Source organism: Erithacus rubecula (assembly GCF_903797595.1).
Source record: "Erithacus rubecula genome assembly, chromosome: 10".
NCBI classification, from domain to species: Eukaryota; Metazoa; Chordata; class Aves; order Passeriformes; family Muscicapidae; genus Erithacus; species Erithacus rubecula.
In genome coordinates, this window is record NC_136662.1 from 1,250,348 (window position 1) to 1,275,504 (window position 25,157).

A 25,157-nucleotide genomic window follows, 5' to 3' on the forward strand; every position below is an offset into this window, starting at 1 on the left:
GTCACCCCACAGGGGACAGTGACACCCCACAGGGGACACTGTCATCCCACAGGGAACACCATTTCTGTCACCCCACAGGTGACACTGTCTCTGTCACCCCCAGGGGACACTGTCCCCCGCTCGCTGTGGCCGCTGCCCTGGCACAGGATGTGTTTTTTTCTGGAAAGTCGCTTGTTTTGGGTCAGGCAGGGACATGAAAGCTGCCGCGGCCGGGCCGTGCGCGGCCGCCGCTTCCTGCCTGCGCTCGCCTTCCTGTCGCCTCCGCGGCCACCGCAGGAAGGACGAGGTCCCCTGGTGTCCCCCGGTGGTGGCCGTGCCACCGGGAACGCTGCTCTGCCCCCGCTGGGGCCACGCGAACGGGGTCTGGGCTGGCCGTGGGAGGGTCTGGGTTAAGGATGTGGGAGGGGCCTGGGTTTAGGATGAAGATTCTGGGTTTAGGACATGGGAGGTTCTGGGTTTAGGATATTGGAGGTTCTTGATTTTGGCTATGGGAGGTTCTGGGTTTAGGATGTGGGAGGTTCTGGGCTTAGGACATGGGAGGTTCTGGGTTTCAGCCACCGGACATTCTTGATTTAGGATATGGAAGAGTTTTGGATTTAGGACATGGGAGGGTTCTGGGTTTAAAACATGGAAGGGTTCTGGGTTTAGGACATGGGAGATTCTGGGTTTAGGACATGGAAGGTTCTGGGTTTAGGACATGGAAGGTTCTGGGTTTAGGACATGGGAGGTTCTGGGTTTAGGACATGGAAGGTTCTGGGTTTAGGACATGGGAGGTTCTGGGTTTAGGACATTGGAGATTCTAGGTTTCAGCATTGGAGTGTTCTGAGTTTTGGCTGTAGGAGAGTTTGGGGCTTTGGCCAAAGGAAGGTTCTGGATTTCAGCCATCAAAGGAGTTTGTGTTTTGGCCACATCAGGGTTCTGGATTTTGGCCACAGGGGAGCTCTAGGACTGAGCTGTGTCAGGGTGCTGGGTTTCATCTTAGGAGGTTCTGGGTTTTAGCCACAGGAGGGTTCTGGGATTGGACCATGGGATGGTTCTGGGATTGGGCCATGGGATGGTTCTGGGACTGAGCCATGGGATGGTTCTGGGATTGGGCCATGGGATGGTTCTGGGATTGAGCCATGGGATGGTTCTGGGATTGGGCCATAGGATGGTTCTGGGATTGGGCCATGGGAGGGTTCTGGGATTGAGCCATGGGATGGTTCTGGGATTGGGCCATGGGATGGTTCTGGGATTGAGCCATGGGATGGTTCTGGGATTGGGCCATAGGATGGTTCTGGGATTGGGCCATGGGATGGTTCTGGGATTGAGCCATGGGATGGTTCTGGGATTGGGCCATGGGATGGTTCTGGGATTGGGCCATAGGATGGTTCTGGGATTGGGCCATGGGAGGGTTCTGGGATTGGGCCATGGGATGGTTCTGGGATTGGGCCATAGGATGGTTCTGGGATTGGGCCATAGGATGGTTCTGGGATTGGGCCATAGGATGGTTCTGGGATTGGGCCATGGGAGGGTTCTGGGATTGGCAGGTGCCATTTCTGTGCCCTGGGCAGTGCTGACACAGCCCACGCTGTCCTGACAAAATCCCCCCAGGAGCCTCAGGCTGGGTCATGCTTTCATTTATTCACTTCATATAAAAATCTCTTAAGAATGCGTCTGAACACAATATAGAATACTATAACATACATAGTGTGAAACTTTGGGGAACAATAAAATAACCACCTGGAACAATGCAGTGTTCAACAGACAAACAAACCCATTGATCATGCACAACTGTGCTATTGTCATGAACTAATTAGTCACGAGTTGGACCAAGAAGCTTGAAACATATTTTACAAACTGAGATTGACACCGCTCACGATGCCGGACAAGCTTTGTCAGAGGAAGTTTCACAGCACAATTATTACATCAGTTCACTTTTTTTTTTTTTCTTTTTTTTTTTTTTTTTTTTTTGTGGTCATAGAAATTCACATTGGGTTGTTCAGAAATTGGAACATTGTGACATTGAAAAGCCGGCCCGGGCGTGGGGAGCTCTTTGTTCGGTTCCCCCTCTCTGTGTTCCTGGCAAATTCCCAAATTTGGGATGAGCTGTCCCCTCCCCACGGGTGGACAGCTGCCCTTCCTGGGTTGTGTCTGTCTCTTCAGCTATGTTCAGGTTCTGGGACTTTATGCAATACAAAAGGTTACAAGAAAAAAAAGGCAACTCTTATTCCGAGTTTTCTACCCCATTAGCATCGCCGCCGACAGGTGATGCTAATTCATATAAATTAATAACTTACAAAACATTACAGTATGTACAGTAGGTAATAAATACACTGTTATAAACAGTAATGGAGGTGGTAGAGCTTGAGGCAGTGCAGGAGGAGGAGGATGGTGGACCTAAACCTAGGGAACGTGGACGAGAGGCCAGAGAAACACAAATATCCGAGCGTGCAAATTCCAGGGAGCTGGAGGGGGAAGGCGTGCCACACGCTGCCTTGCCACGCTTACTCAGGGATGGACTGAGGAAAAAAAAACCCAAAAAACTGCTCTCTGTCCTGCTCACCACAAACCCAAACCCCAGGGAGGAAAAATCCCAGTGAGGGAAGGGTGCACGACGGCACCGAGCGACTCCCGACGGGTCACCGGGGGGAATAAGAACACACTGAAGGTGCAGCAATGCAAAGCAGAGGGTTTCCCCTTCTGTTTAGTCTGTCAAAGTGATTAACTGCAATAAAGTGACAGGTATTGCCCATGGAAAAAAAGGAAGACTGCTTCTGGTAACAGGAAGAATCCAAAAAAGTAGCCGTCGGTTCCCGAACACCTTGTGTCGCTTTTGAACTACCAAGCTCCGTGTGTTGGATTGAGAGACTCTGGGAAAGACATGAAAGTGTTTACAAAGAAGGCACACAGGTCTGCAGACAGGTGGACAGGTTGGATATGAGTTATTGATCAGTAGTTTCTATCAGTCTAACTGGTACAAACTCCAGGACTAACAGTATAAAATCTCTCGGCCGCGCGTCGGCGCCGCCCCGGCCCGACCCCGCGCAGCTCCGGGAGCTCTGGGCCCCCGGGGCTCCAAGCACACCCAGCCAGCCGTGCACTGCATTTCCTGAGCAATCATCCCCTGCCCTGCCCGTGCCCTGGCTCCAGCCCGGGGCAGCTGCAGGCTCTGGCAGAGCCCAGCCCTGCTGCAGGGGCTGCTGGCGCCCCGCAAGTGTTTCAAGCCGCTCCCGCGGGGCAGGGCCATTATGTGTCCACAGGAGATGTGTCTTCTGTCACAATCTCGATGGTGGCCTCCCCCTGGGGCTCCTCCTGCCCTGCCTGGGCCGTGCACAGCGTCTCTGGGGTGCTGAAGTAGCCCAGGCTCTCCCCCTCCTTGTCGGGCCCGTCCGAATCCTCCTCCTCCAGCGTCAGCTCGAACTGGAACTTCTCCATCAGCCCCGGGCAGTCCTGGCCCCGCTCCTCCAGGGGAGGGGATGGGCTCTGGGGGATCATGCTCTGGTACCAGTTCCTGTTGTCCTCCAGAGTGTCCAGGATGTCCTGGGCGTCGGGCTGCACCAGGTCAGCCCAGGTCTCCCAGAGCGGGTGCGCGATGTAGTCGATGAATCCCACCTGGAAAACACAGGGCACACTCAGGGCAAGGCAGCCACCAGGGAAAGGGGGTGCCTGAAAACTTCCTGGTTTACTCATTTTACAAGCAAAACACCAGGAGTGAGGCCCCAAACCAGCAGAGCCTAATGCAGACACAGCTATCTGGTACCCAAAGCTGCAGCCACACACAGAGCTGGGCTGGGCTGACGTCTCCTCCAAAACCAAACCTTGGGTGGTTTCACATGACTGACAGCTGGGAACACCCCAAGGGGAGCAGCCTTTATGTGCTGGAGTTCAAAATTTGGGTTTCCTTTCCATTTCCCATTTCCCATTTCCCATTTCCCTTTCCTTTCCTTTCCTTTCCTTTCCTTTCCTTTCCTTTCCTTTCCTTTCCTTTCCTTTCCTTTCCTTTCCTTTCCTTTCCTTTCCTTTCCTTTCCTTTCCTTTCCTTTCCTTTCCTTTCCTTTCCTTTCCTTTCCTTTCCTTTCCTTTCCTTTCCTTTCCTTTCCTTTCCTTTCCTTTCCTTTCCTTTCCTTTCCTTTCCTTTCCCTCCCAACACTCCCATTTTCCTCCTGCCCCGTGCCAAAATCCCAGATTTCCTTGGGAAGAGCCCTGGCAGTGCTGCCTGGCCCCCGTGGAGTGAGGCTCCAGGGGTGGAAGGAGTCAGTGCTGTGACTCAGGGAGGAACCACGTCCAGGATGGAGCCATAAAGGGCACTGGAATTCTCCCATCCTGGCAGGGGCTGTCCCAGCTCCAGGCTTTGTGTGGAGCAGGGAAATGCCTCTCCCAGGAGCCCAGAGTGCACATGTTTGCTTTGGAAATCACCCCCAGCTCCCTCAGACACAACAGGATGTCAATAGGGTTTGACATCCAATTGCAGCAGGGTGGGGAAGCAGCTCCAGCAAAAAAGGTGGTGAAAAGTTCCTGCAGCACAGGGAAAAAGGGTTTGGGATGGTTGGAACCCAAAATGATCCAGGGCTCCACGGGTAATAATCAGCATTCCTTAATCATGGTTTCTTTAAAACCATTGTTTCAGGTTGTTCTTTTAAAAACATCCCAAACTGTGGAATAATCGGCCACGTGGCTCAGCACTGATCCTAAAATAATGAAGGGGCATCCATTATTATTACTTCAAGCTTTGAAATATTTGCATGTTACTTCCCAATCCACTCCTTGTTTCCCTCTAGAGTGGACACATCACTTCCCTTTTTCCTTTGCCTTTCCATGATGGACATTTTGCACAATCCCTGTGTTTTCTGCACAACAAAAATATTATTTGGAAACCTCCAGCACGGACACACCACTTCCCTTTTTCCTTTGCCATTCATGATGGACATTTTGTCCAATTCCTGTGTTTTCTGCACAGCAAAAAATGCCATTTTGAAGCCTGTGGGAAGTGCAGATGTGAAGCAAAGAATGAAGTGGAGCTCACATGTGGAGCACATGGGCAAGCCTGACTGAAGGATTCATCTCTTTCTGAGGTTAAGAAATCCGACAGATTTTTCCAACAAAATCACCACGTGGTTGAGTGAATAATTTTGAAAGCACTTGGCTGAGCCCAAGAGGACATTTGGAAATAATTATCATCAATTTTGTTACTTATTCAAGCTGAAAAACCTCAATGATGACTTGCTGGAGTCATTCAAAAAACAACAAGCAAGACAGTGTTATATAAAGGCTGGAATCTGTTTGGACAAACATAAATTCCTGGTTTCATTCCAGATTATCCAGGAGAAATTTTATGGCCTGTGCTACACAGGTCAGAACAAAATCTGACCTTGAAACCATTTTATGAGTCAGAACTAGGGATGAGCCAGCTCATCCCCCCAAAAAAGAGGCAAATCCAGCTCCTTTGAAGTTCTGCAGGGATGTCAATGAGTATTTTTGGGGTTCACCTTGCTCAGGGCAGCTCCAAAAGCCTCTGATCCAACAGGACACGTGCCCTGCAGTTGTCCTGGGTGAGCAGGGACAGCCAGAGCTCTGCAGGGCCCTGGGGTGGGCTCAGCTCAGCTGGGAGAAGCTCCAGCCCTGCAGATCAGTGGGGCTGGGAGGGTGTGGGAGCTGCTGAGCAAAGTGCCCTTTCCAAAAGGAGCCAGCTCCCTCTGGAAACAGCAGCAGGGAATGAGGAGATGCCCAGAGGGATGGAGAGGAGCTGGAAGAGCCTCCCCAGCCTGTGAGAGCCCCAGGCAGAGCTGGATGTCAGGGTGGATCAGGACCAGCTCTGACTGCTGGCTCTCCTCACTCTGAATTTTGCCTTTACATGCCAAAGCTGCAGCTCAGGGCTCATTACCTGGGATTTTTCCACGGAGGCTGTGTGTTTGTCACACATGGGGCTGATTTCCATCCCTCTCTCCCTCTCCTTGTCTCCCTGCTGGAAGAACTCCTCCATGATCCTGTCTGTCCACTGCCGGTACAGCTCCAGGGACTTGGTGGGGTTGCTCAGGTCTGCACAGTGCACCATGTTCCTGAGAACCTGCAATGACATCCACCAGGAAACTGAAAACACACTGGGAAAAAACCCAGGCTGTTGAGATGGAGCTGCAGAACATTGCAGCAAAGGATTCTCTGATTATGGAACACGACACAAAAATATCAGAACCATTGGATTGGGGCACGTCAAAGATGTGGAGCTGATGGAGAAATTCCACAGGAATCCATGGAGATGCTGCAGGGCTGGAGCCAGGCTGGGAGAGCTGGAGAAGGATCCAGGGAGAGCTCAGAGCCCCTGGCAGGGCCTGAAGGGGCTGCAGGAGAGCTGGAGAGGGGCTGGGGACAAGGGACACAGGGAATGGCTGTGAGTGAAAGAAGATGGATTTAGATGGGATATTGGGAATTGGGAATTCCTGGCTGGAATGGAATTCCCAGAGCAGCTGTGGCTGCCCCTGGATCCCTGGCAGTGCCCAAGGCCAGGCTGGGATAGTGGAAGATGCTGGGACTGGGGCTTGGAGCAGCCTGGGACAGTGGAAGGTGCTGGGATGGGATGGATTTAAAGTCACTCCCAGCCCAAAGCAGTTGGAATTCTGTGATTCCACCTCCATGCCTGAGCTCAGCTGCCCCAGCCCCAAAGCCAGATGTGCTCTCTGGGGCTCACACAACCTGCTGCAGCTGTGCAAGTGTCCATGACATCACACAGGCTTGTTTGGGGATCCAGCTGCTTCCCACCATTCAAAATCCACTTCCATGCTCTCAGGGAAAGAGGTGGAATGCTCCCACTTCATGGAATGAGTAATATCCCTTCCACACAGGCACAAAATGAGCCTGACTCAGTGGCCACAAGGATTTAGGCAGCACCAGAGTGGTTGAAATAAAAAATTAAAGAGTTTCCCCAGGAGCCTGTTTTTAAGGAGTTGGTCATCAGAGCAGGATGAATCTTGTCCTGCTCCTTGCACAGCCCTGATCCAGCATTGCCTGGTCACTTCTGTCAATCAGGGATTAAATTATTGAGGGAACAGACTGTACACAGCAATTCCAGCTCACTCTGAGCTGCTTTAGAAATGAAGGTTTCATTTCCCAATGAAATTCTTGCAATGTTGGAACAGGAGAAACAAATGGGAGAAAGCTGGGAGGAAATTTAGGAGCCCTCAAAAATTGACCTCAGAACGTGCCACGTTTGCAGTTCCAATTTATTTTTGTTTGCAAAACCCTTATTCTGGTCACCTAAAACACATGGGACCACCTCATGCTGCTTTTTAGTGCAGAAAAAAATGACTGCTGAGAATTCACCTTCCCTATATGACCAGTGTCAAGGTAAAAACAGGAGTGTGGCTTCTTCCTCCTGACCAGAACACCCCAAATCCAGAGAATTTTCTGCCTCACCTGTATTCTGTCTGTGTAATTATCCAGCAGGAGAACTCCTGAGCTGGTCACCTTCTTAGTTTCCACCATAGTCTTCAGATCAGCCAACAGACTCATGTGCTTGGACATATCAGTGGCCAACACCTTTCCAGAAGGGGGGAAAAAAACAGGATTTCAGGAGGGGAAGGCACAAAACCTCAGGAATTTTGGTTCAGGAGAGGAGGGGGGTGGCCATACCATGTCAATGACCATTTTCCTGAGGGTCTGGCGCTGCTTCTTGGTCAGGTTCTGGAAAATGTCACAGTGCTCCTCCTGGAGCAGCTTGAAGCCCACAGCCAGGTGATGGTTCTCCAGCACAGACTCATCGTTGTACATCAGGGCCAGCTCAGAATCTGGGGAGGGAACAGCCACTCTGGGAAATCTGGGATTTGCAACAGGCAGCAGGAGCTTGTTCTGAGCACTGAAATGTTTGAAAAGGGGGGGGGGAAGTTTCCTTTCCCCAGCCCTGGAAGGGTTCAGGGCCAGGATGGATGGGGTTTGGAGCAGTCTGCTCTGGGGGAAGGTGTCCCTGCACACTGGATGGTTTTAGGATTCTGGGGTTCTTTTTAGCTCCATGAGTGGCAGCCCCAGCACTCAAACAGCCTTTGCTCAGTGACAAAATCAGTTATAAATCCCTGGCAACATAATCCTGCAGAAACCCTTCCCAAAACACAACAATCCCCAGATTTTGGACTCCAGATCCATGCTCAGCCTGTGGCAGAACACAACATGAAGCCCCCAATATTTGGCTTTCTGGTTGTCAATAGCAACAGGATTATTTATCTTATCTTAATGGTAAAATTTGCACTCAGGACTGGCAGAATAATTATGGGTTAGCAGGTAGTAAATATTGACTTTACCAGTTGTGCTACAATGGTTCCTTTTGTCAGGGATTGCATTTTAATTCCTGCAAGATTCCAAAATACCTCACACCTTTACTGCACCATATTTTGGGAGCCTGCAAGTTGTCCTTTGTGGCATGTAAAAAGCATTTCTGGGTGAAACTGGGAGAGATTCAGAACACAACTCACTGGTGTTGATCAGGAATTGATTGGAGACCCCGGGGTGATCCACATCATGGATTGCAGCTGCAAAAATGGCAGCGAGGATCTCCAGATCCGTGAAGACAGCCTAGGATGGAGCAAGAGCCCTGTCAGAGGGGTGGCACCCCTCAGCAGCTGGGGAAGCTGCTTGAGGGGAACTCATTGTGCTTTTTCACTTGGTTTTCTGCCACAAGGAGAAAGGGGAGGGTGAAACAGAGATGCCACTCTGAGATTTCCTGAGAGCTCTGGAGCCCTCAGTGCCCACCTTGCTGGGCTGATGTGACAGAAATGTGAATTCTGTCCCATTGTTAAACCAGCTGGGGCAGTGCCCCTGATCTCCTGGCACATATTCTCTGCTAATGGGCATCTTTAAACCAGCTGGGCAATCATCTTTATCTTTCTCATGACCCACCCTTCATCCAGGAGGTATCACCTGTTAATGGGCCATTGTTACAAACTGGGTGTGGCAGTGATTCTTATCCCTGTGGGAGATATCTCCTGTTAATGGGCCATTGTTTAAAACTGGGTGTGGCAGTGACCCTGATCTCCTGGCACACATTCTCTGCTAATGGGCCATCTTTAAACCAGCTGGGCAATCATCTCTATCTTCCCACAGCCCATCCTCCCTCCAGGAGATATCTCCTGTTCATGGCCAGTGAGTCCCAGGGCATGGCTGATAAAATTCCATCATCCCACTGGGAGATGCTCCAGCCAGGGGAGGAGCCAAACCTTTCCTACCCAGAGAAAAACTGAGATTTTGGACACCAAGGCACCTTCTTTCCACTGGATTCCAGAGGAAAACCAGACCCTTCCACATCATCCCTGGACCTTCAGAGGAAACTGCACCTTCTCCAGGAGCACTGCTCCAGCTGAACCACATCTGCCCCTGCAGGAGGATGCAGCACCATGGAATGGGACTGTGCCACCACCCTGACTGACTGACTGTGCCAGCTTGGATTCTGACTCTGGCAGGGTTTGGGATTCTTTTCCTAGTAAAGAACTATTATATCTCTGCCTGAGAGCCCCTTAATTTCAAAATTACAATAATAATTTGGAGGGAGAGGGGGTTTACATTCTCCATTTCAAATAAAATCTTTTCTGCCTTTCTTAGCAGCCATCCTTCAAACCAAAACACCACCCCAGGCTCAAAGCCAAGCCCAGCAGGGCACTCACATCCAGGGCAGGGGTGGAGAGCAGCACATGGGTGGACTGGGCCACGTCAGCAGCATGCAGGCTGTTGTGGTAGGCCACGTCTGAGTGGTAGTGATCCTCCAGGGTCATCATGTACGTCACGAACGTGTCCGACGAGATCTTGAAGGTTTTCAGCAGATCCCTCTCCTGAAGGGGGTCAGAGCACAGACAGGCAGCTGAGAGCCAGGCCAGGCTGGGGCAGCAGAGGGGGTTGGCACAAGGCAGGGGGCAGCAGGGGATGCTGCAGCCCAGGACACACACCTGGAATATGGCGTACATGATGCAGGTGAGCGGCCGGTTGTGAGAGTACCTGGCCACGTTGAAGATGTTCAGGCCCCACTTGTTGAGGTCTTCCAGTTCCTTTGGGAGAGCACAAAACCAGAAAGGTTTGAATGGTTTTCCAGGCAACTCACAAACGTGCAAATTTAATGGTGATTGCAATTCTGTAAGTGCTGAATGTGAGATTAATGAACACGGAGTAGCAGTGAAGGGCTGACTTTGTGTTTCATCACTGCTCTCCTCAGCCTTCATCACCTTTTTTTCCTTTTTATTTTAGGGCTTTTTGATTATTTATTATTTATTAATATATTATTATTTTTATTATATTATTATTTCTTATTATATTATTATTTATTATTTTATTATTTATTATTTTATTAATTTTTATTTTATTTCACATATTTTTAAATGTCAAATACACTAAGGCTACCACTAATTACAGCATTTCCAATGGCCACATCATTCCAAGGGTACTAACACCATTCCCAGCCCCCAGAGTGCCCCAGAGGAGCAGGAATCTCTCCCACCTTGGCCAGGTGATCTTCCTTTTCTGTCTTCACCCCAAACCGTGAGATGCTGGTGTTGTTTAAGCTGGAGCTGTGCATTAATTTCTTCACCCCACTGATCTGGGTCATGAGCTGCTGTTTTTTCTTCTTCTCCCTGTCCTTCTGGGTGGGGGAAGGAATCTCCACATCATTCTGCTTGTCTGCAACCACAGCAAGGGAGGGAAATGAGTAAACGAGTCACATTCCCCAAAATCACTCCTTGAGCTGCTCCCCACTACAAACCCAGGGGATCTTCTCATTTTGAAATCAAAAATTAAAAAAAAAAAACAAGTTACAAAAGCTCTGGTTGCTGTCCTGCAGCCACTGTGTGGTTTGGGGACACTGGACATCAGGAATATCTCTGTGGATGTGGCACTTGGGGACAGGGATTAGTGCTGGCAATGGTTGGACCCCATCATCTCCAACCTCAATGATTCTGTGATTTTTCCATGCCTGGAAGGTTCTCCTTTGGGATAAATCCCAGTTAATTTTATTCCCTATTTTCAGGGAAATAAAAGATAAGTGCAAACAACACTTTTTTTTTTTTTTTCCTGAGTAAAGTAAAACCACATCTATTTTCACTTTTTGGGGTCAATACCCTTGCTCTTAAAACAATAACAAAGGGGTGTCACTGATTTATTAAAGATTTTTCCTTTGCAAATATTCAAATCACAGCTCCAAATTCCCCCTGCCACTCTGAGGGATAATCAGATTTTTAGTGCACATGAAGAGGGCCCAAACTTGGCTGGGGAGATGTGTTTAGTAAATAAATAATTCCTAAAGCAGCTGTCGTTTACTGCCCTACTGATTGATTAAAGCACAGATCCAGTGGCTCATTATTTCCACCCAAAACCATTTTTTCATGGATTTTACCACCACCTCTGCACACCTTGAGGCTTCCAGGCAGGAGTTAATTTTAATTAAGCCCCTGAGAAATCCCAAGCAGCAGCAATTAGGACAGGAGCCACCACCCACAGCAGAGCTGGCTGACATCAGGGGTGTCCCCTGGATTCTGAACCACTGAAGGACTTTCCATAATCTCCTTAGCAGTGACTAAGGCAGCATCAAATGGCCACTGTGGAGCAGAATTCCCTGCTCTGTTGCATCAGTGTCCCCAGGGGGTGGCAGGATTGTCCCTGTGCCCTGCCCTGAAATCACTGCTGCTCATCTCTGACCTTCCCAGGCTGGGCTGGACCCTCCTGAGCCTTCCCAGGATTAAATTCAATTCAATTAAAGATGGTCTGGTCCCATCCCTTGGAGCCCTTGCACTGTCCCAGGGGTGTTGGCACCCCGTGCCCTTCACAGCCAGGAATTCTTTCCCAATATTCATCCATCCATCCCTGCCCTGGGGCTCTGGGAAGCCACTCCCTGTGTCCTGTCCCTCCTTGCCCTGATAAAATCAAAAGGCTGAATGAAGTCACATGATCTGGGTTTAATATCTCTGAATTATCCCCAGCTTTGGAGATAAATTGAGTGAGTGTCCAACCCACATGTTTCTTTTTGTTTGTTTGCTCAACCTCCTCACTTGCAGACTCCTGTTATTTCATTGAATTTAATTGGATTTTAGGGAGGAAAAAACTAATTCATTAAAACTCATACCAGCACAACTTCCTGAAAACACTGATGATCCTCTTAAAAGCTTTTTGCCTATTTTTTTTTTTTTTTTAAAGATGAGCAATCAGGCTGCAATCTGCCCCAATCTGGAGATCCTGCTCCTCTCAGTGCCAAGCCCTGAATGGCATCACAGAGGGGATGAACTGAGCATTGTCCAGCCCTGCCAGGGGAATGGAGCAGCCTGGAAATAGCAGGAATTCACACATGGAGCTGCTGGAGACAGTCCAGAACAATCCATGGAGCCAGGCTGGGAGAGAGGAGAAGGATCCAGGGAGAGATCAGAGCCCCTGGCAGGGCCTGGAGGGGCTGCAGGAGAGCTGGAGAGGGGCTGGGGACAAGGGATGGGGGGACAGGCACAGGGAATGGATCCCCAGAGGGCAGGGATGGGATATTGGGCAGGAATTCCCAATTGGGCAGGAATTCCTGGCACAGGTGCCCAGAGCAGCTGTGGCTGCCCCTGGATCCCTAGAATTGTCCAAGATCAGGTTGGACATTGGGGTTTGGAGCATCCCTGGGACAGTGGGAGGTGTCCCTGCCATGGCAGGGGTGGCACTAAAGGACCCTTGTAGTCCCTCCTGACCCAAACCAGTCTGGAATTCCATGAATAAAACAACCCCAGCAGCAGCTCTGGCTCATCAGCCCCTGCTGGGATCCAGCCTCTGATAACCTGAGTGTTTGTGGGGTTTATTTTTGGTGGTCACTTTAGCAATTCCTGCTCCACACTCAGGTGTGGGAAGAGCTGAGCAGCAGTCAAATCCCTGATTTTCCCCTTTGTGCATCCCCATCCTGCCTGAATTCATGCTCTGCATTCAGCTGAGCAGTAAAATCAATGCATTCCCACAAAGCAGCTCCAAACTTGCATGGATTATTCATGCTGTGGAGAGTCCTAAATGCAGGCAGCAGTTCCAGCTGCAGCTGGATATTGGGATCACTTTAAAATCCTTAATGGGAATAATTGTGTGTCACACAGGGAATGCAGTGGGGCCCTTCCAGCCTCAGGGCATGAATCCCCAGCATCCACAGACACTCAGCCTTTGGAGCTGCTGGATTCAGGGATGTCTAGAAATATGAGGCTCCTCATTTCAGATGCAAATGGTCACAAATCCTGAAGCTGCTTCCTGAGAAAATCCTGTTTCTCCTAACAAACGTTGACACAGAGGATTCATTCATGTCTGTGGAGCTGAGAGCTCCTACAGAATGAATGAAATGCAAAGTATTCCCTTTTTTTTTTTTCCTTTTTTTTTTATTTTTAATTATTTCTGCTGCCAAATGAGCAGATTCCCACAAAGCAATGAATAAAATGTTGGGGGTGATTTAGCCTGAACCCATCTCTGAAGGGAAGGAGCAGCTGAAGGAGGCAGTGGCTGCAGCTGGCTCAGTGTGACTTTGTCCTTTCCCTAAGGTCACCACAAAAACCCAGCATTGCATAAGGCAGCCACCCATGGAATCCTCCCAGAACCATCCCATGGAACCTTCCCAGAACCATCCCATGGAACCCTCCCAGAACCATCCCATGGAACCTTCCCAGAACCATCCCATGGAACCCTCCCAGAACCATCCCATGGAACCCTCCCAGAACCATCCCATGGAACCTTCCAAGAACCATCCCATGGAACCCACCCAGAACCATCCCATGGAACCCTCCCAGAACCATCGTATGGAACCTTCCCAGAACCATCCCATGGAACCCTCCCAGAACCATCCCATGGAACCCACCCGAACCATCCCATGGAACCCTCCCAGAAGCATCCCGGGGCTGGGGAAGGAATTCCTCTGTGGATACACTCCCCCAAACACCCTTCTCCCCCTCCCCGCAGCCATTGAAAGTGAAAACCCCAAGAGGAGAGCTGTGAATGGGGGCGATCAGGCTGCCCTTAACCCTTCCCGAAAGAAAAACAACAAACCCTCGGGGTTCATTCCTTACCCAGGAAAGTGTTGGAAATGTACTCGGACACTTGGTTGCCGGAGCGGCTCATCTCGGACAGGTGGGTGAGCTCCCGGTTCAGCATCCTCTTGAACTGCGGGGGGGAGAGCACAGCAAAATGGCATTTTTATGGGATCCTGGCCCAAATCCGCACTGCCCCAGCACGGGAGGCTCCCCCATCACGCAGAATTCCTGGGATATCTGGGATGGAGTCGGGCGAACAGATGGTTTCATTTCCATCCTGCTCGGCATCACCATGACTGGGTATTTCTTTTCAGCCCACGGAATTAATTTCCTCTAAGGATGCTCATTAATTGTTACTGCCACAAACGAGGAGAGAACGTCTCAGATAAATCTCACTGAAAGCTCAGATTTTTATCTCAGGTCGAGATTTCCCATCCCTAAACCTTCTTTTGTTCTGGGTGCTCTAAATTTGCTCCATTTTGTATTAAACAAACAGGCGACTGCAAATCCAGAGGAGAAATACGCCCTGAATCTGAGGATCATTCAGCAAAATGTGGGATTCAGGCATTATTCCCTTTGATATCCATGCTGTGATCCTGCTGATTTTATAATTCAACATTTTCACTGCTGAATCATTTTATCCTGCAACACCGAATTCCTCTCAAAAAAAAAAAAAAAAAAAAAAAAAAAAAAAGACATCCATGGACTCTGCATGCACACTACACACATGATCAGCCAAAACACACAGAAATCCGCATTTTTAAAGCATCTTTTCCTCACAGAGGCTTTCTCCGAGCAACACAGAACAAAAAGAAAAAATAAATAAATAAAGCAAGCAGCCATTAATAATTCGGTAATTAACAATCCTCCAGGAATTAAACCCACCTTAATGTAACCCCAAGACACCGATAACAAATAGTTGGCTTCAGGCATTTTGGAAAGCTTCTGGCAAGCCAGCACAAATCCTGCGGGAGAAATCGCCGCTCCGGCGGCGGAGGAGCCTTTCCCGACCCCCCAAAATCAGCGTTCATCGGCGGCAGAGACCCCGCAGAACCCGGCAGCCGCTAATCCCAGCCTAAGGCAAGGCTGGCAGCGCATCCTGCCCGTGGGTGGATGCGGGAGCGAGATCCGGGAAGGCGCAAAGGGACGGGGATGGATCCGCACGGAGCCGGCTGCGTGCCTGGAAGCGCTGGGGAATTCGGGAATTTGGGATGCTGCTGCTCGCTCGGCTCCTGAAGGGGGTCCCCACTCGGCGGGAGATGAGCCCAGCCAGGGAAATGATGATGCTGGTTCTGTCAGCTCGGCTAACACAGCCATGTTTTATGGGAAAATTAAAATGGAGGAAGCTCCGGGAATATTTAAATAAGGAGGGAAAAGCAGGCAGCAGCCTCCTCTCCCTTCCTGCCTTGCTTTAATCCTATTCCTTTACAGGGACTTTCAGAATATTCCCAGCCGGATTTTTAAAAGTGCTTGTCACATTTTCAGTGTGATCAATCTGTGGTAAAGGGCAAAACGCAGCAACCAGCAAAATTACCCTTTACAAGCTGAAATATCCTTCAGATAAGACATAAAAGAAATAATCACCTTAAATCTGTAACTGCAATTCATAAATTCGTACGTTCATTCTTAAAACGTAATGTAAATTCTGTAATGTCCCTGCCCAAGGCAGGGGGTGGAACGAGAAGAGCTTTAAGGTCATTCCCAAGCCCAACCATTCCGCGTGATTCACAATCCAAATTTCAATATTTAATCAGTTCTGCAGTTCTTGTTGCGAGCAATCCCTTTATGAGGGAGCTGGAGCTGTCCTTGACACGGAATCCAAAGAAAATCCCTTAGTGCTCGGGATCCCGGGATGCGCATCCCTCCCTGCTCAGGACGCCCTTGGTGCCTGTGCCGGGAGCACAGCTCTCGCCAGAGGCCAGGATTCCCGAAATAAAGGGCCATGTCTGCAGTGACACGCTTTGCCAGCCCCTCCGGGATGCTGCACGGGCTGCCCCGCCTGAGGAGCGGCCGCAGCCCAAAATCCGGCCCCGCTCCCCGAGCCCCGGGCTGGGCACGGCTCGGCTCAAACGCCCGGGGGGATCCAGCCCAGCCCCGGCCCCTGCAGCACAGCGGGCTGTGACTCATCTCCTGAAATTCTGCACCAGCAGAGGTGGGAAGCTGATGGTGCCTCCCTTTTTTTGGGCAGCCCAAAGGTGGGGGGTGACCTGCTGGGACAATGCCACCTCCATCCCTGCTGTCCCTGCTGTCGCCTCCCACAGCAACCTGCCAGTGCCACAGAAAATGGGAATCATGGAATGACTTGGCTTGGGAAGGACCCTAAATCCTAAATTCCATCCCATCCCAGCCCTGCCATGGCAGGGACACTCTGTCCCAGGCTGCTCCAACCTGGCACTGCCAGGGATCCAGGAACAGCCACAGCTGCTCTGGGAATTCTATTCCAGCCCCTCATCACCCTCCCAGCCAAGAATCCCTTCCCAATATCCCAGCCAACCCTATTCTCACCATCACACGGTGAGACTTAAGTCAAACAGCTTAAATCCTGTCCCATGGGATACAGGAAGGACTGGGATGTGAAGGTTGGCATCCCATGGGATAGGGACAGGATTGGGATGTGAAGGTTGGCATCCCATGGGTCACAGGAAGGACTGGGATGTGAAGGTTGGCATCCCATGGGATACAGGAAGGATTGGAATGTGAAGGTTGGCATCCCATGGGATATGGACAGGATTGGCATGTGAAGGTTGGCATCCCATGGGTCACAGGAAGGATTGGGATGTGAAGGTTGGCATCCCATGGGTCACAGGAAGGATTGGGATGTGAAGGTTGGCATCCCATGGGATAGGGACAGGATTGGGATGTGAAGGTTGGCATCCCATGGGTCACAGGAAGGATTGGGATGTGAAGGTTGGCATCCCGTGGGATATGGACAGGATTAGGATGTGAAGGTTGGCATCCCATGGGATATGGACAGGATTGGGATGTGAAGGCTGGCATCCCGTGGGTCACAGACAGGGTTGGGATGTGAAGGATTCTGGCTGCCCAGGAACACATCCCACAGCGCTGGGACACAGATTTTGTCCCACAGGGTCTCCTGCCAAGCACGAGGGATAAAAAACCCTTTTGAACACGCCAAGGCAAAAGCTTGGAGTGGGAGCAGGAGGGCTGGGAGCCGAGGCAGGGGAGGGGAGCCCTGACCCCGGGTCCCCTGGCAGTGAGTCCGTGCAGCACACGGGAGCCCCCCCAGCCTGTGCTGCAGCATTTCCCTGCCCCCAGCCCTTCCAACAGCAGCAAAACAGCAGCAGATGATCGCACCAACCACTTCCAACCAGCCGAGGTTTCCTTACAATGCTCCCTTTCAGATCAATGAGCTGGACAAACAGCTGATAAAAATGTTTTTACCTCACAAGTGGCCTCACAAAGCACAAAGGGCGGCCACTGCCTTTCCACCGAGGCACGCAGCAATTAAGTGGCCACCACAAGGTCACCCCAGGCATCTGCAGCAGAGAAAAAATCCTCGGGGTCCCAGGAATCTGCCCTCCACAGCCTTAATCTCCCTCATTTTTCCAGCCCTTTAACCAGCAGCTTTTTATAAACACGGGCAGCAGAATCCCAGCACTGCCAAAAGGACTGCGGGGCTCAAACCCAGCTGAGCTTCCCGGAGCTGTGGGAATTCCCACAGGATTTGCAAAGTTTATTGGGATTTGTCATCCCAAGGATGCTGGCACCAAGCTAAGCAGGATTTACTCTATCACACACCCCCCTTTCAAAAAACACCGGGGCACCCCAGTGCCCGTGGCGGGTTTTTGGGATTTTTTCCTTGGTGTCAGGATGCTCTGGGGCGGCGCTGCTTCCCGGGAATGGCTCTGCAGGGATCAATGGCACCCCCCCGTAGCAATCCCGACCTTAAATCCGTGCCACAGCCACGGGGAAAACAAACAGATTGCAGGGAGCGAGGAGAAAATTCCAACTGGAGCAAACGCCGGGATCGGGGACTGGAGAGCGCCGCCTGCAATTACGGTAACGCCCACCAGCCACGCGGGTAATTACGGTAATGCCCATTTGCGGCCCGCGCTGTTGTTTTCATTAATTTTTGTAACTAATAATGATCCCCGTGCCTTTTACAAAGGAGCTCTGGTTCCAGACATGGAAATCCTCGGTGAGGGGCACTGGGAGGGTGGTGGGGGTGGCACCAAGGGCAGCTCTGTCACCCCATCCTAACAAAATGTGCTTCATTTTTATGTAAAAGAAAAAAATTTGGCCTAATTTATGATTAGATTTGACAGATTTAGGAGCCCAGCCGTGTTGGGGGATGCAGGGTGACCTTACCATGACCTTGCAGGGCTTAAAGGGGCTCCAGGAGAGCTGGAGAGGGATTGGGGACAGGGGATGCAGGGACAGGACACAGGGAATGGATCCCACTGCCTGAGGGCAGGGATGGGTGGGATACTGGGAAGGAATTGTTCCCAGGGCAAGGCTGGGATGGAATTCCCAGAGAAATGGCTGCCCCTGGACCCCTGGCAGTGCCCAAGGCCAGGCTGGACACTGGGGCTGGGAGCAGCCTGGGGTGTGGGATGAGATGGGCTTAGGATCCCTCCCATCCCAAACCACTCCGGGATTCCACTATATGGCCCCAGTGGGGACTGGGATGATGATTTAATGTGGAAATCCCCACTTTTCTGGCTCTTTATGTTAAGAACAACTCTGGAGGGTCAGCAAGAAGCACCCACAGCCCTTGGCCCTTCCAGCCATCCCTCAGTGATGAGCCCTGCTGCTATCCCCACTCCCTCTGGAGTTTGTAGAGATGTTCCAAGGGAACCCTTGGGAACCCTTTGAAGCCCAGCTGGGGCTCCCCGAGGCCAGGAGCCCTTATGCAAAGAGGCAGCTCAGCAAACCAGCCCGGGTGATGCTGAGGAGGGAGCAGGAGATGAAAGAGCAGCGCTCGCAGGGATCCTGCCCCGCGCTTTGATGCGGGAATCTCGCTGCCCATTCCGTGTTTATAAACCCCGGCTCTCCTCGAAATCCCCAGAACAAAAGGATTTGTGGGGCCGGGGTTACTTTCGCTGAGGATGAATCCTCCTCGCTTAATTATCCGGTAATTAGCGCAGGTCCAGAGGCGCAATTAAACCTTGGTGGGACTGCACGGAGCAGCTCGTTTTTGGTTTTTTTTGGGGATTCGCGGGATGATCCCGCTCTGGGAGGTGGGAAGAGCCGCCCCTCACCTGCCCCGAGTCCCGTCGGAAATGATTTACACACAGGAGGGAAATTACTCATCCCAGAGATCACGGATGCTTTTGTCTGGGATGGATGTGACACTGCTCCAGGTTAAAAAAAAAAAAATGGGATCAATGGATTAATGTCACCCCACTGAAGGAATATTTGTTACTCCCAACTCTCTCATTCCTGCCCTGCACCGAACCAAACTCCTGGATTTTGGAATTGTGCAGCATTTCTTGGAAAGTCTGGAAGTCAAGAGTTAAAATTCCTGCATTTGGAGCAGCAGTAACCTCGCTTATCTGTCTGTTCCTGCTCTTACATCACTTACAGAAAGGACCGTGGCAAACAAATTTGCAGCTGTCCTTGTTACTTCATAATTCCCATCGATTTTCCTTCCTAGGAACTCCATGGTGAATCATGGGAGGTGCATTTAGTGCTTAAATTAAAAAAAACCAAAACAACAAAAAAACCAAACCACGAGCCTGTTTCACACTAAACAGCACTAAAGGAGAAAGTTTTCAGTCATATTTCAGTGCCTAAGGAAAAGTGGAATGGTTGCAGTCAACTATCAGTCATTAAAAAAAATCAAATTTCTTTTGCAGCTCTTTCTAGTTCTTATTTCCTAAAACAATATCACGTTTAATGCGCTAGAAACTCTTTTTAATGAGATACAAAATACTATTTGTTTTTTGGGTTTTTTTTTTTTTTGTTTTCCCTTCAGCTGATTTTGGAAACCCAAAAGTAAACACAAGCTTATGAAATCTCCAATTTCACATCAAAGCAGCCTTGATTTATAGAGATGTTCAAAGGCAAACTTTAAAGGAGCAACATCATGACCAACTTGTTGGCCTGATGTTATTAGAATAATTTAGAAATCCACAATGTAAATGTTGATAAATAAATAGCAGGTTGCCATAAATCAGCATGTGGCTGCTCATGAAAGCAAGAACATCTATCTGATGTAGACAGAACAATATTCAGATTTTTTCCTCCTCCCCCCTCGTGAAGTTTAGCATTTCTGAGAGCAGCAGAACCTCCCTTGGGTGGGACGGGATTTACGCAACACGGGGCTTAAAAAAAATGATGCATTGGAAGCTGGAGCTGAGTGTTTGCAGCACTGGGGCATTTCCAGCTCGTTTCCAGCCAAATGAGACTCCAAATATGCAAATTGCTCCGAATGCCGGAAAGGAAAAGCTCCCTGCAGGAGCCTGCCCAAGGAGAGCGCCGGGGATTCGTTCGTGCTGCCGCACCGCGATTCGGGATTGCTCCGTTCCCAAAAATTCCGGGTGTTACTCAGCGCTGGGGAAGGAAAATCCCCCCCGGCCGCCGCGGGGAAGGGCTGGGGTCACGCAGAAAGCAGCGCTGTGCTCCTGCAAACCCCGAGCCCGGCGTGGGGCGAGCACCTGGAGAATCCCCGGAGCCCCGGGGCCGGACCTGCTGCTGCTGCTGCCTGTGCTGGGTCCGGCCCCGGGGTGCCCAAAACTAATGAACATGGATCCAATCCTGGGGTATCCAACACCACTGACCATGGATCCAATCCTGGGGTGTCCAAAACTAATGAACATGGATCCAATCCTGGGGTATCCAACACCACTGACCATGGATCCAATCCTGGGGTGTCCAAAACTAATGACCATGGATCCAATCCTGGGGTATCCAACACCACTGACCATGGATCCAATCCTGGGGTGTCCAACATCACTGATCATGGATCCCAGTCCTTGGATCCCAATCCTGGGGTGTCCAACACTGCTGCCCATGGATCCCAATCCTGGACTGTCCCAGTCCTAGAATGTCCAACACCACTACCAATGGATCCAAATCCTTGGATCCTAATCCTGGTGTATCCAACACCACTGCCTTGAGTCCCTGCCTCAATATTCTAACACCACTGCCCCTGGATCCCAATCCCAGTATCCAGCAGCACTGCCCACACCCTTGGGCTGTGTTTCCATCTGTCTGAATTGATGTGAAATACCAGGACTGGCCGAGTTTAAGCTTTCAGAGAATCCCACACTGGTTTGGGCTGGAAGGGACCTTGAAAATCTCCTTCCACCATCCCAGGCTGCTCCAAGCCCTGTCCAACCCAGCCTTGGACAGTTTTCCTGGCTGTGTGATGGGACAAAGGACACATTGTTGGTCTCCTTGGGTGGAAAAAACCCCAGCAGAGAGGTTTGGCTTGGTCTGAAGCTTTGGGATCCTTTGGAGGATGCTCAGTTTGCTTTCTGTCCATCCAATATCCAGAACAGATCTCTCCTGCTCCATTCTTTTGGCAGCTCCATCTGGAGTCTGCAGCTCATCTGGTTGGGTTTTGTGTGGATTTCCTGTCTCTCTCCCACTGAAAGGTGCATTTTATAACACAAATGGCTCTGCTGGGAGGAAGAACCACACAAAAGGCACATCCCAGGCCAGGGATAACTCCCCACATCAGTCCCACCTTCCCAGAGCAGCATGCTCAGCATCCACACCAATCCTTCATCCCAGCACTGCTTTTACTCTTCCCTCTGGGGAGAAGCAAGTAAATAAAAGCAGAAACTGCCCAAACCACTCACTCTGCAATGTCACCTTTGGAATTCTACCAGCTGGATGAGAGCTGGATGTGCTGAGAGCAAAAGGAGACTGAGGAAGGTGAGATGCTGGGACCCAGCAGCACGGAATGCAAACCTCCAGCTGAGGCTGAGTGAAGAAAGCCCTGCCAACATCTGTGGCCCTGAGAGCAGAGAGAGCTGCAGCAGCTGCACATCCCAGCCCCAAATTTTGTGTCAGTCACACCCCTGCAAACCCTGGTGCCAGAGGAAACCGAGTGATGCATCAGGAAAGCCACAAAGCAAAGAACCTCCCCCGAGCTCACAGAGCCCTCCCACTGCTCTGGGCAGCCAGGAGATGCTGGAATTGGGGCTGGAGGATACCCACGATCAGAAAAAACCCCCCAAAATAACAACGAACGTCATTTAACAAGAGAGAGATGCAATTAAACACGGGGTTTTGTAAATTGGACCAAGCAGCAATTTAAATTTAATTTAAATTTGAATCAAGCTCTGAAGTCATCATTTAGGCAAATTCAGCTGGGGTTTTACCTGAGTAGGAGAACAGGCTTTGGAAAATTCAAATGACTTTGTGCCCTCAGAAGACTTTTCTAAGATGCCCGTGTTTGGAAAAAAAGAATAAAATTCTGGCAACTTTGAATCAACAGAAGTTTGTTTTCTTCAGCAAAACATGGGATAAAGAGGGAGACCTGGGAAGAGGGCAGTGAAAACCCAGGGAAGGAGCTGGTGTAGCTCAGCATCCCCCAAAAACGTGGCAGCTGGTCCTGCCAAAATGAAAATGAGCCTAATGCAGGCATCAAACTCATACAGAAGGCACTAATTAATGGAGATAAAATTAAATGAAAACTCCTTCTCACACAGAGATAGGCAAATGCTCCTCAGAATCCTTCTGCTGCCGTTGGCCCAGCTGTGCTAAACCAGCAGCAAGGTGAGGCTCTTCTGGTTTGTTTGCTTTAAGCCAGGCTTTAATCGGGGCAATCTCTCCTCTCAGAGCTCTGAGGGTGAATCTCCATCCCAAACCATCCCCACAACTTCTCCTGCCTCTGATAACTCAACATCTTTCAATTCATTTCACTACATGCAAATATTTGGATCAGCCCTGTGGAACACAACTGGGGGAAAGGATGAGGAGTTTGGAGTCAGGCTGTCCACAAAAATCACTGGGAAGCAAGGATGAGGCTTAGGACTGCCCTGAAATCCTTCTCAGCTCCTTCATCCCAAGTGATGCTGCTCCTCTGGGATGTCACCAGGATCCTTCACTCCACACAGGTCCCTGCTCCCCACATTTAGTCACTCTCCAGTGCTGCCCTCAGCCCATGATTCATTTTGAACCTGCCTTTGAGCTATTATTTATTTAAGCCCCACCCTGACGTGTTATAACGTAAAAGTCTGAGAATGCAGAACTTTTAAAACCCCATCACATCCCAGGAAAACCAGAATTGGTTAAAGGACACACCAGAAGGTTCTGGGCACCGTTGTGGCCCCAGGATGGGTGACAGTTCCCCAAAATGCTCCTGGGGAGGATTTGAACCAAAATTCCACTGCCGAGACCTTGATCTCTGCACCAGCAGTGCCCAAGGGATCCCCCTTGGATGGGCTTTTCCCACAACATCCCAGAGGATGGGAAAGCATCCAGCACTCCAAATCCCTTTGCTCCAGGAGGGTGACACTGTCTCCTAATCCTGTCCCCACACATCCCACAGCCAATGCTGCAGCTTTCCAACATTCCAATTTTTCAAATGTCTGAAGCAGTTTAACCAAGATATCTGGACAGACAGCCCAGAAGGTTCACAAGGACAAAATAACACATTATTAAATAAGTATGGCCCCATTATTCCACCCTGCTTTTAGGGCATGTTTGACACCCCCAGAATGATTTCCTTTAGAGGGCAATAAGCACGGGAGGAGGACGCAGGGGCAGCCACCCCAAAGTCCATTTCTGATGCTGCTGAGGCTGATACACAGGAGCTGACGGGGAACAAGCTCCCCAAACCCCGAGGGGTTCCCAGCCTGGGTCAGAGCCAGCACGCAGAGCTGCTCCCTGCAAGCTCCTGCTCACCCCTCCTGCAAACCCGCAGCGCCGGAGGAACGCAGCGCCCTGTCCTCTAGCGCAAGGACATCCCCAAAACCCTCCAAAAAAAAACCCCTTCAGACCGAGGAGGAATATCCCCAAAACCAGCTCCTACCTCCTGCAGCATGCCGACAGCGCGGGGTCCCGCTCGGCAGCGGCGGCTGCACGGGCGGCGAGTGAAGGGTTAAAGAGCGACGTCAAAGCTGCGCGGGGAGCGCGGGGCTGTGCGGGAATGCCCGCACCGAGCGGAGCTCAGTGATTCATCCCGCCTGGAAAAACAGCAGACGTGGAAGTGCCTTTGTTCCGCCGGCTGCCGCAGCCAACAAACCCCGGCTTTGTGCGGAGATTAAACAAAGGAAGTCCCAGCGCAAAGCCAGGGGAAGACTAAACAGCTCGGCACCGCTGAAGGGAAACATCACGTAGGAAAAGGGGGGACGGGGCTGGGGGCTGCCAGGCTGGAGGGAAGGGACTTTGTGCAGCCCGGCACATCCACCGCTGGCACTTGGCCGCGACCTCCAGCGCAGTTTACATTCGTGGCCAGATGTTTATCCAGCCGCCCTCTCCCGAAGCGAGCTGCGGCCTTGCTCCGCTTTTCTGAGCGAAATGCCCTTTGAAATCCAAGCAGAATGAGAGCGGCCGTGTTTATCCTGCGGCTCGGGGAACACGGAGCAGTTGTGCTAGCGGGACAAGGCTTGAGTTACCCAGCACTCGGGAATAACAGAAACATCTCCAAGAGCTGCAAGGACAGAGTTTGAGGATTTGCAAAGGAAGAGTCCTCCAAGTAACAGTTTGGGTAGAGACAAGAGAGTTTGTAAAGTCATGAGAGGACGCCACTCACACTCTGTTTAAACTCTCGATATCCCCAGAGAGCACAAATTCTGTTCTCTGGACCCGACGGCTGCAGCAAACTCTGAATTAGCCTGGTCTGATTTCAGGAGAGGCAAAGGTGCTGCTCAGGTCTGTGCAGGGATCTGTGTTTGGGCTGCATCCCTGCAGGAACAATCCCTGCTCCCCACCCCTTCATTTTAGGATGTGATGGCCCCATAACAACCTGGAGCTGGCAAAGCCAGAATTTCAGCTGGGAAAAAGACCTGCTCCTTCTCACAATCCAGGGGATGCACTGAGCACATCCTGCCCCAGATCCCAAATTAGGGACTAGAGCAGTCCCATCTGCAGCAAAGTGAGGCTGAGGACAGCTGCCTAATGCCAAGACAGAAAATATCCCCTTCTTCATCATCACTGAGTCACAAATCCTCTGACACAGCAGCTGTCTGAGCTGGAAGCTGGACAGGGTGATAAAAGCAGGAAAAAATTGAGTATATACACAACAATAATGCAAATAAGTGTGGTTTGGTC

The 25,157-nt window shown here is 50.7% G+C and overlaps 1 protein-coding gene and 1 long non-coding RNA gene across 2 annotated transcripts in view; both read right to left on the reverse strand.

Annotated features, from left to right (window-relative positions):
• Positions 1 to 1,604: 1,604 nt before the first annotated feature.
• PDE4B (phosphodiesterase 4B) overlaps positions 1,605 to 25,157 on the reverse strand; it is a gene marked incomplete at its 5' end in the record, with an annotated part of 152,268 nt that continues 128,715 nt past the window's right edge. The window contains 9 exon segments of the mRNA XM_079314452.1: positions 1,605 to 3,594; positions 5,864 to 6,046; positions 7,390 to 7,512; positions 7,606 to 7,760; positions 8,439 to 8,538; positions 9,624 to 9,788; positions 9,903 to 10,001; positions 10,448 to 10,626; positions 14,004 to 14,097. Of these exon segments, the coding sequence (XP_079170578.1) occupies positions 3,229 to 3,594; positions 5,864 to 6,046; positions 7,390 to 7,512; positions 7,606 to 7,760; positions 8,439 to 8,538; positions 9,624 to 9,788; positions 9,903 to 10,001; positions 10,448 to 10,626; positions 14,004 to 14,097 (1,464 nt within the window). The 3' untranslated portion in view covers positions 1,605 to 3,228.
• On the reverse strand, positions 12,502 to 13,997 carry LOC306806079. The gene is made up of 3 exons (XR_013775384.1): positions 13,815 to 13,997; positions 13,720 to 13,743; positions 12,502 to 13,551 (listed from the first exon to the last, which is right to left on the reverse strand). It is a non-coding gene; the product is annotated as an uncharacterized lncRNA (long non-coding RNA).